Source organism: Corylus avellana, chromosome ca6, assembly GCF_901000735.1.
Source record: "Corylus avellana chromosome ca6, CavTom2PMs-1.0".
Lineage (NCBI taxonomy): Eukaryota > Viridiplantae > Streptophyta > Magnoliopsida > Fagales > Betulaceae > Corylus > Corylus avellana.
In genome coordinates, this window is record NC_081546.1 from 15,754,523 (window position 1) to 15,766,147 (window position 11,625).

At 36.7% G+C, this 11,625-nt stretch overlaps 1 protein-coding gene across 1 annotated transcript; it reads left to right on the top strand.

The window, feature by feature from the left end:
• Nucleotides 1–8,848: 8,848 nt before the first annotated feature.
• LOC132185244 (uncharacterized) lies at nt 8,849–10,954 on the top strand. The gene has a single exon (XM_059599043.1). It carries the CDS (start codon nt 8,849–8,851, stop codon nt 10,952–10,954), a length of 2,106 nt encoding a protein of 701 aa, XP_059455026.1.
• The last annotated feature ends 671 nt before the right edge of the window (nt 10,955–11,625 follow it).

The window sequence follows — 11,625 nt, forward strand, 5'->3', positions numbered from 1 at the left end:
TTGTGGAGTTGTCCGTCAGCCAAAGATGTTTGGATGGAATGCAGCCCCATGATTTATAAATGTACCAGTGATGAAATTGAGGTCATTCATGGCTAGGCCAAATTGATGGAAAGGTTGGACTCAGATCAGATGCAGCTCGTGGCCACTGTGGCAAGACAAATTTGGTTGAGAAGGAATTCTATTGTGTTTGGCGGTGATATGGTTGACCCTTCATCTCTGCTTCGACGTGCGAAAGACCAAGTTAAGGCTTTTTGTAATGCTGCTATAAGGAGAAATTCTAATTCGGTGGATCCTCAACCCAACCTAACACTTAGATGGTTGACGCCTTCAGTTGGGTATGTAAAAGTCAAATGGGATGCATCAATCAATAAACCTCAAAACAGAATGGGTGTTGGAGTCGTTGTACGTGACCATGCAGGGAAGGCTTTGGCAATGATGTGTGCGACCAAGGGTTTCATCAATAATCCTACCATGGCGGAAGCAGTTGGGGCATGGACAGCGGTGGACTTAGCAATACGTATGGAGCTTCGAAATGTTATTTTTGAGGGGGATGCGTTAGAAGTAATTCAAGCTCTGAATAAGGAGGGTGATTGCTGGACGATCTATGGACAAACCGTGAATGATGCTAAGGAAGAGCTGCACAAGCGGCAAGGATGGGGATTCAATTTACTAAAGTGGGTCAAAAGGGCAACATCTTTTTTTATATTTCTATAATACCCTTCTTCTTTTAAAAACTCAAATAAAAAATTAATAATATAAAAAGCAAAAAAATTAATTTTTCAAAAGAAAAATGAAAATGAAAAAAATGAAAGCGGTGGCTGGCAATTGAGCCAACAACATGGTTCATTTTGATACCACAGAGAGCCAATTGTAAATCTTGTAAATTGCAAGGAGTCATTTTGCATTTTTCCCAAAAATTTACTTGGTTTGTAACTTTTAGGCCCCACAAAAAGCCATTTAGCCGAGAGGAGCCGTAGACTCAAATATCTTGGATTCAATTATCAACTAGGAGTTTTAATTTCTTAAATATTTTATATTATATTCTTAATTATTTCTTGTCATTTTGTATTATCATACTAGCTCTCCATTGGTCTTTCCAAATATTTAAGCTTCAATTAATTTAACTTATTAGAATTGTTAGGGTTATAGCTAGTATTGTGCTCCTTGAATCATATTAGATAAATTAACTACTCATGCATATGATCCACTTTTAGGGTTGAATATTGTCCAAAAGAATGTAGCTATATACACTATAGCTTTTGTTGCAAGTTCCTTACAAACTGACATGATAATCCATATGACACTGATCATGTAATCAGCTACCAAATAATTAAATTTGCCTATTAAATTTTGTTATTTAATTTTTCACCATTAAAATATTGCCACATGAGTTTGTAAGGTCAGAATTGCAGTAAAAGTTGTAGTACTTCTTGCATTTTTCTAAGCTATATCAATATTGTATGAAATCATGATGTGTATAAATGTTTTAATAAATAAGTAGCTCGCTTTTCTTATTATTTGACTATTTTTATAGTTCATGTAATATTAAATTAATTTAGATGCTGTCATTTAATCAGTTAGAACTGATAATACAAAGAGTATTTTAAGTGGTTTTTTATGTCACACACTTAAAAGACAAAGCATTGTTATCCACCTAAAATATGTCAAGTCAATCGGTGTAATAAATGAGTGCAAATAATAACATTACTAACTCTAATACAATACTAGCAATTTGAATGGAGAAAAATTAGTCGGTTTTTAGTTTGAAATTTCTTTTATTAGTGACGTTGATCTACTATTAATGGACTTATCCATGCATCATGTCTTTAATAATCAGAAGCTCCAAATTACCATGCAGTAGTACGTGTACAGAACATGATCTCTTCCTTTCATTTGAACGATAAAGTATCTAATTAATTATATTAGATGGTACGTATTTTATGGCTTTTTACTTTTTGACAATATTGCGTCACCGTCTAAAGACCCTACGATATATATATTTCGTCTCATGCACACATGGAGGCGTGACGCTAGCCACAGATTCTTAATTCCCGATCATACAATGGCGGCGATTAATGGAGCAACCAACATTAATATTCAATCAGATAATTTACTAGCTAGTAAGCAAGTAAATTACTCCAAGAGGAAAAAAAGGGAGGGGGTAAAAGGAAAGCCTACTGCTTATATATATATATATATATATATATATATATATATATATATATATATATATATATATATAGGCTTGCATTCTCTTCTGAAAACTCCAAGCAATATCTCATTCTCATAGCTATTAGCCTAGAGCAAGGCAGAGATGGTGGGCAGATTATGGAGAGAATGCATTATAGCATTTATCCTCACCTTCCCTTCAATGGCTCGCTCTAATACTGCTATTGCGGCTATTATTCCCCCAGTGAAAGCCGGATACTGGTATTGCCACAGTGACTTCCCAATCCCGGTGCCTAGCATGCCTTCCCAGCTTTTCACCCATCTTTTTGCTGCCTTTGCAGATGTCAAACCCAACACCTATGAAGTCACCTTTCCTAACGAATATAGGGTGCAGTTCCCAACCTTCACCCAATCCTTGCAAAAAACAAACAAAAAGGCCAAAAACCATTTTATCCATCGGTGGATTCTCTGATCCTAGTACTGCTACGACCTTTGCTTTAATGGCTAGCCAGCTCAGTACCCGCAAATCATTCATAGATTCCTCACTAAAGCTAGCAAGGTCTAACGACTTCCATGGCCTTAGCCTCCACTGGCTGTACTCCTCGACGGTGGCCAACATGACCAACCTTGGCTCTCTCCTCGATGAATGGCGTGCAGCCGTTGACAAAGAGTTCGAGCTGACCAGAAATGACCGGTTGCTTCTAGTCGCAGCGGTCAATTACATGTCGTCGGCGTCGGACGTCCCATATCCCTTTCATGATATTGCAAGGAACTTGGACTGGTTCAACCTAGTGGCATACAACTTCTATGACCCTGCTCTGTCAGTAGATAGTACTGGACCTTTTGTTGCATTGCACAGTCCACAAATCAATGAAGAAGCCGCACCTAGTGGGGATAACGGCTTCAAACACCAGTGCTTGCCAATAAAATAGTTTTTGGCCTTCCATTTTATGGCGCCGCGTGGCGCCTAGCAAATGAAAATAACCGAGAAATATTTGCGGCAGCTGCTGGACGGGCTCAAAGTGATGGGAATGATGATAAAGTCTATATTAATGTCGACTCATTTGGGACCTTACCTTATAACCAAATCAAGTATTTCATAGTGAAACACCCAGGTGGCAGACAGGATCACAGTGACGAATATGTTGTAGACTATTTCAGTGCTGGGAATACTTGGATTGGTTATAATGATATTCAGAGGGTTAAGAATATTATGATATGGTTATTTACTTGTTATTTACTTCCTTAGGTATTATTAGTCTACTAGGTTTACCTTTCCTTAGTCTACTAGGTTTACTTTTCCTTAGTTTATTAGGTTATTTGTCTCTCTATAAATAGAAGCCTTTGTATTCATTATCATTATAAGATTAGAATATATCAATACAATGTAGTCCATTGTGTGCTTCCACTCTCTCTATTATTCTTCCACTCTTCTATATCTCTCCATTATTCCAACATGCTATTAAAGCATTCTAACATGGTATTAGAGCCCTCTGTATTCATTATCAATACAATCATAATAGAAGAGATGCAGTCCAAAAAAAAAGCTTCCCCTCTCTCTCTCTTTCTTCCGCTTCTAATATATTATCCAATATATTTAACATTTGGTAGTTATTTGGCCGAGAGGAGTCACGGTGGCGGTGCGATTAGCTCGGGCAGAAACTGCCGAAGGAGCGTGGAGGAGCTTAGAGGGCCGATGGCAGCGGATCTTCCACAAATCCGTAGATCTAAAGGAGTGGAAGAGATTTTGAACGGAAAACCGCTTGGCGGAGCGTCGACGACCAAAATTGAGAGGTCACCGGAGGGAGCGCCGGATTGTGAGCAGAAAATTGCTTGGCGGCACGCCGACGACCGGAATTGGGAGGTCACTAGAGGGAGCGCCGAAAAACGTCAAAGACGTTTATGAAAGCCACAGAAGGTGGCTCTGATACCATGTTAAATATATTGGATAATATATTAGAAGCGGAAGAAAGAGAGAGAGAAGAGAGAGAGAGCGGAAGCTTTTTTTTTCTGTGGAAGATTCGCTGCCATCGGCCCTCTGAGCTCCTCCACGCTCCTCCGGCAGTTTCTGCCCGAGCCAATCGTGCTGCCACCGTGACTCCTCTTGGCCAAATAACCACCAAAGGTGGTGTCTCGACCCCAGAATGGGGGATCTGTGCAATCTCAGCCTATTCCAGCTTTGCATGCGCCTCCGCGCTCCGCCCTAAGAAACTGCCGTCTCTCCAATGCGCCTCGACTTGCGGCTGCCGCTCCTCCACATGCCTCCAACCTTTGTCGGATCATCATGGTTTTTGCTCCGTTCGGTAGATCCGTCACCAGTGGTCTCGAATCCGTCCAGATCACCACCATTGGAGCTCAGACGTGCTGCCACGCTCCGTCCAAAGGGTTTGCATGTGGGATTCACGCGCTGCACGCGCCAGCAACCCTCTTAGCGCGTGTGGCACACGCGCCAGCACTTCTCCTCTCTCCTCAACAGCCACGTGTCCTCCAAAGGTGCCGCCACGTCAGCCTTGTTCCCCTGCCATGTGTCAGCTTCGAGAAAAAAAAAATCAATATGATCCGGATCCAGCCATTTTCAACCTGATCCAAAACCGGTTCAAATTGGGTCATATGGCTAAAATCAGATCTACACAACCTGGTCCAATACTGGTTCCTAAACCAGGTCACCGGGTCAAGCTCTCTTCAAGCCGATTCAAAACCGGTTCCAACCGGGTCATCGGGCTCAAATTGGATCTCTCCAACCCAGTCTAATACCGGTTCCTACATCGGGTTCCACCGGGTCAAGTTCTCCAAACCGGTCCAACTTTGTCAACCCGATCCATTGGGTTAGACCCGGTTCACATAATTTTTGGGTCAACAATTTTAGTGGTCTATGGGTTTGCTTGCCAAAATATTGGCCCATTTAACCGGCTCAATTTCTTCAAGGCTTTAAGCCCAAATTTTGGAATTGATCCAAGGCTTCAGCCCATCCAACAACCACCCTCAGCCACCAGCTGCCACTGCCAGTCGCAATGCATTGCCGCCCAACTCTGGCCACCTCCAGAGAGTTTTCCGGCGGACCTAAAAAAAAAAATCCCTTTCTTTTTCCCAAACCTTGAGTTTAAGGGGGGATATTGGAGTATTTGAAAAATCACCCGGATCCAAGATTTTCAACCCAACGGGTTAGAACCGGGTTCTGCCGTTGCCAGGCTCTGTGCACCGCCTCCGGCCTCCCAACTCCAACTGTGACATCCTATTAATTTTGTAGACTAAAATAAATTTATAAAGCTTTTTTTTGTTATATATATAGTTGCTGTATTTAATTCATGTGAATATTTATATACACATATATAGATAAGCCATTAGAATATAACTTTAGGTGAGTTTTTATCCAATTAAATACCATGTAGATCTCCTAGATATAGGAAGAGATTTTATCTCTTCTTAACTCAACGTGGTGCGTGATAGGTATATATATATATATATGTATGAGGACTCTTTAGTTAGGAGAGTATTAATGGGATTATTAGCCTATTAAATATTTGGGAGTCTTCTAGATTTATTGCTTAATAATAATAATAATTAGAAAAAAAAAAAAAGAGGCGTAGCCTCCAAGCTATCAACGTGTCCTACCTTTTTTTGGGATTTGCCATGTGTTTTCATGCATAAGGAGAAGCCTCCACGTAAGGGACATTTGTCCTCTTGCATGATTCTTCCTCATATCCATTTGACACATGTCATTTAGCTTAATTTCTATATTATTATATATCTCTCTCAGCTCTCTTTGATACACTATATATACCCTAAAGGTCTTCTCTTCCCCTCACGACCACTCAGTAGCAAAAATAGGAGATTATTTCCAGTTTTTTTTCTTGCAACCCCATTCTAGCACAGTAGCGGTAAGGACCCTTTCTGTATTATCATTTTATTTTATTTTCTTGAAAGAGATTTAGGATAGGTTAATATTTGCTTCTTATGGGTATTTTATGATTCTTGTATAGGTGGTTATCTAAGGAGTTTGACTCTTATTATTGAAATGTTAGTTTGTAGGTTTTATAGAGATTATATATATATTTTGTTTAGACAGATTTTTTTGATTGAATATTATACATCCATGATAATGATAATAGCAATAGTAAAATTTTTATATGTGTAAGACTTATTGGATAAATGATTAGCACCTCACACATGTATATATATAAATATATATAGTCATGTTGTTTTGTGTGTATATATATAAAAAAAAAATATATATGTAGCATTTTTTTGTATATTTATATATACATGCGATATTATTGGGGTGAATTGATATTATAAAGACTATATATATATATATAGTCTTTATAATATCCAATTCCCCTAAATAAATAATATTTTATTATTCATCTTGAGTGGGACACGTGTCAAGCTAGTGGCCGTTGGATAGCATTGGATGGCTAGGATTTGAAGAAAATTTGATGGGTAATTTTGGCAGTATTGTCGGGGATCCCGATCCCACATGCTCAGTTATGGTAGTAATAGACTACAATTGTTATGAACTACTTCTCAATTACTTCATTAACAGCCACATGTCCTAATGTTGAATGGTTCTCCTTATTTCAGGCTAGCTCCATGTCGAGAGCAAAATAAAGGTGAAAAGGCAGTTACCGTTAGTGCTTATTGGCTAAAATCGCTAACCGTAATAACCTAGATGGTTAGTAAAATCCCATATTCCCATAGTTGTGTTTAAATTTTGACATTAAACTATAACAAAAAATCTTGCGCATACTTTTTTCTACAACCAAAGTACTTTTTTGAATGTTCATAATATTGAGTTTTATTTTATTTTATTTATTTATTTATTTATTTTGAAATGGTTCTCATAAAAGGCCAAAGCCAATCTTAAACAACATCAGATAAAGTTTCTTCCACGTAAAACGGGAAGTCATGTCTCCATTCTCTACCCTCCCCATGCATAAACGCTAAATGATGCCCAACTCCATTAGCTAACTTGCTAACATGTTGAACTACCCATCCAGGGGCAGATCTAGGGGGGGTCGAGGGGGGGCATCTGCCCATCGCCAACTCCCAAAAATCCCCCTTGAGTATGGTAAAAAAAATTTTATGTCCTGATTATGCCCCTCTTAGCCATGATTATGCCCCCTTCCTCAAGCTCCGGCTATATTATGCTCCGTTGAAATTTGAAAATTTTTAAGAAGTTGAATGTTGCAGTTTTGCAGAAAAATGAAATGTTGAAAGCTTGAAGATGATGAACAGTTCAGTTTTTCGTTGAAATTCGTATAGGTGCAGCCTGCTTTGGACTTTGGAGTGGAAAAAATAATATTATAAATTAATAAAATTATAATCTATTGTCATGACACAACACACAAGACAGAAAAATTATAATATGCCTCCAGGGATGGGATGCGTGTAAGACAAGTCCAAGGCCATTGGCCAAGGGGGCAGGCCAGGCGTCAGGCCTGCTAGGCTGCGGATCTGAATCCCGATTTTCTTTAATTGGGAAAAAATTTGAAAATTTTTAATTGGGTAAAAATTGAAAATTCTCTAATTATTAATCGTGGCCCTTCATTTTAAATCTAATGGTCTATAAAATCATTTAAACCTCGGTAAAACAAAAGCCACCATTTAATGTCTAGGTTATACAAAAACAGCCGACATTTTATAGACCATTAAATTTAAAAGGAAGAACCACGATTAACAATTGGAGAATCTTCAATTTTTGTTCAATTGGAAGGATCTCAATTCCCAGTCTGCCAGACAAGAAAAAAAAAAAATTGAAGGCTATTCTACAACGTTGCTTGTGCTTTGAAACTTTCTAATCTATGTGAGTGGTGCACAATACAATTTTCTAATCAAATTTCAAATTACCCAAATTTCTCTTCGTCCTTCTTCCTGCGAACCCAGCTCCAGGTACCCTTTAAATGTTCATTATGTTCTTATATAAATTCATGGCTTCTTGTGGAGATATTTAGATTTAAATTATTCTTTTAAATTAATTGTTTTAATATTTATATTGCTATTCAGGATTTACCGAATCATCGATTCAGCCTATTCTTGATAATAACTTCAACGAAAAATTGAGGTAGGTAAATATGTAATTAAATTTTTAGATTTAGATTTAAATTATTCTTTTCAATTGATTGTTTTAATATTTATATTGCTATTAATTCAGCCTATTCTTGATAATAACTTCAACAAAATTGATGGATGTAATTATGTAAATATGTAATTAAATTTGTAGATTTAGATTTAAATTGTTCTCAATTGATTGCTTTAATATTTATATTGCTATTAATTCAGCTTATTCTTGATAACAACTTCAACGAAAAATTGATGGATGTAATTAAATTTTTAGATTTAGATTTAAATTGTTCTTTTCAATTGATTGTTTTAATATTTATATTGCTATTAATTCAGCCTATTCTTGACAATTGTTTTTATATTTAATTATTTATGAATATATATTTGTAGTTATCTGAGATTATGGAGAAAAACAACGATTCTATTGAGCTCCAATCAAATTCTAAACGACTTCGTGTTGAAGTAGATTTAGCAAATCTGCCCTCAGATCCTTGTTTTAGAAAAAAAAATGTGTGATTATCATTCTAGTGATAGAAACCAAATTCGAAGAGCATATCTACAAAAAGGAGCTTGTCAACCATTTGACCATGATTTTCCAAGAAAAAAGTTTGGACAAACAATGCGTCGTTTTAATCCAACATGGTTTAAAGAATATAAATGGTTGGAGTACAGTAAGGAGAAAGATGCTGCATATTGCTTATATTGTTATCTCTTCAAACCGGACATTGGAAATCAAGTAGGAGGAGAAACTTTTGTTACTGAAGGGTTTAGTAATTGGAAAAAGAAAGAGAAGTTCGAAGGTCATGTGGGGGCTCACAATAGTGCACATAATCAAGCTCGGCAAAAATGTGAAGCTTTGTTAAACCATAAACAAAGTATGATAACATTTTTTGACAAGCAATCGGATCAGCAGAAAATGATATATAGGACTCGTTTGAATGCATCAGTTGATTGTATTCGCTTTTTACAACAACAAGGATTAGCATTTTGTGGCCATAATGAATCTAAAGGTTCAAGTAATCAAGGAAATTTTCGTGAATTGTTGCGGTTTCTTGCGACACATAATGAAGAAATTGACAAGGTAGTCTTAGAAAATGCTCCTGAAAATCGTCAAATGATTGCACCATACATTCAAAAAGATATAGCAAATGCTGCAGCAAGTGAAACTATAGATGCTATTCTTAAAGATCTTGGAGACTCGTCATTTGCTATCCTAGTTGATAAATCCCGTGATATATCTATTAAAGAACAATTGGCAATTGTTTTGCGTTATGTAGATAAGCGGGGCCATGTGATGGAACGTTTTTTAGGCATTACACATGTTAGCACTACCACAGCTGCAGAATTGAAGAAGACAATTGATTCAGTGCTTAGCAAACATAATTTAAGTATTAGCAGATTGCGAGGACAAGGATACGATGGAGCTAACAATATGCGAGGTGAGTTGAATGGACTTAAAACACTTATTTTGAATGACAATTTGTCTACCTATTATGTTCATTGCTTTACACATCAGCTTCAACTCACTTTAGTTGCTGTTGCCAAAAATCACATTCAAATTGCAACTTTTTTTAGTTTGGTCAATAGTATCTTTAATGTTGTTAGAGCATCTTGCAAACGTCGTGACGTACTTCGTGAAAAACGAACTGCTGAAGTAGTAGAAGCACTACAAAATAATGAAATGCCAACTGGTCGTGGCTTGAATCAAGAAATGAACATAAAGAGACCTGGTGATACACGTTGGAGTTCTCATTATGGTGCAATTATTAGTCTTTTTACCATGTTTTCTTCTGTTATCGATACGGTTGAAGACGTAATTGAAGATGGTTTAAATTCTGAACAGAGAGCAGAAGCAAATATACTAATTCAATCACTCCAAACTTTTGATTTTGCTTTCAATTTACATTTGATGAAAAATGTTTTGGGGATTACAAATGAGTTATCTCAAGCACTCCAACGAAAAGACCAAGATATTCTGAATGCAATGAAGCTAGTTGAAATTTCAAAGCTGCGCTTACAGGCTATGAGAGAAGATGGGTGGGATTCCTTATTTGAAGAAGTTTCTAAGTTTTGTACCAAAAACAATATTCTTGTCCCCAATATGGATGAACTTTATCAACCTCGATCACGACGAAAAGCTCAAGGCATGAAAAATTCACACCATTACCGTGTGGAGCTTTATTATACTGTTTTAGATATGCAACTCCAAGAACTTAACAGTCGCTTTAATGAAGCAAATTCTGAATTATTACTCTGTGTTGCGTGCTTGAGTCCAGATGACATGTTTGCTTCTTTTAACAAGGAGAAATTACTTCGTCTTGCTCAATTCTATCCGAATGATTTTTCAGCAGTTCAACTTATTACTTTAGACAACCAACTTGAAACATATATCGTTGACATGCGTTCTAGTGATGAATTTGCAACACTCAAAGGGATTGGACAACTCGCTGAGAAATTGGTAGAGATGAAAAAGGATGTCGTATATCACTTGGTTTATTCATTGGTAACATTGTCATTGATTCTGCCAGTTGCGACAGCATCTGTTGAGAGAGCATTTTCAGCAATGAATATTGTTAAAAATCGTTTACGCAACCGAATGGGAGATCAATGGATGAATGATTGTTTGGTTACGTACATTGAGAAAGATATATTCAAGACTATCAGTAATCAAGAAATCATGAAGCGATTCCAAGGTATGAAGACTCGTCGAGGACAATTGCCTTAGTGCTAGTCGTGACAAAACAAATTGTAAGTTATATTTACATGTTTTAGAACATAATTAAAATTTTTTGTTGAATTATTCACTTATTCAGCTTGTTATATTTTTGTTAAACTTTATTTTTTGTAAAAAAAAAAAACCATGCCCCTCATGGACGAATTTCCTGGGTCCGCCACTGGTAAGTTGTATTTACATGTTTTAGAACATAATTAAAATTTTTGTTGAATTATTCACTTATTCAGCTTGTTATATTTTTGTTAAACTTTATTTTTTGTATTCATTTAAAAAAAAAAAAAAAACCATGCCCCTCATGGACGAATTTCCTGGGTCCGCCACTGAACTTGATGGGCTACTTTAACACCTTTTGAACATCGTGAGACTCTTTTAAAAAACGGTTGTTAGTTTGAGAGACTTTTTTATATTTTTTTCCAAAAAAAAAAATGACTGACAAACAGAGGAATCGCGAACACCCCTAAAGTCAATGGAATTGATTTTAGATCACACCCAAATCAAACTCTTTGAAATAATGCACCTGCAATCTTTATCCCTCTAGAACAATTTAGCATTTCTTTTACCCCGAAGAGATCGTGCTTGTTATCCTTGAACATGAATTGCGGGATAATTAAAAATATTGTTTATAGCATTATTTTACTTGCTCTTAATAGATTCTATTCTAG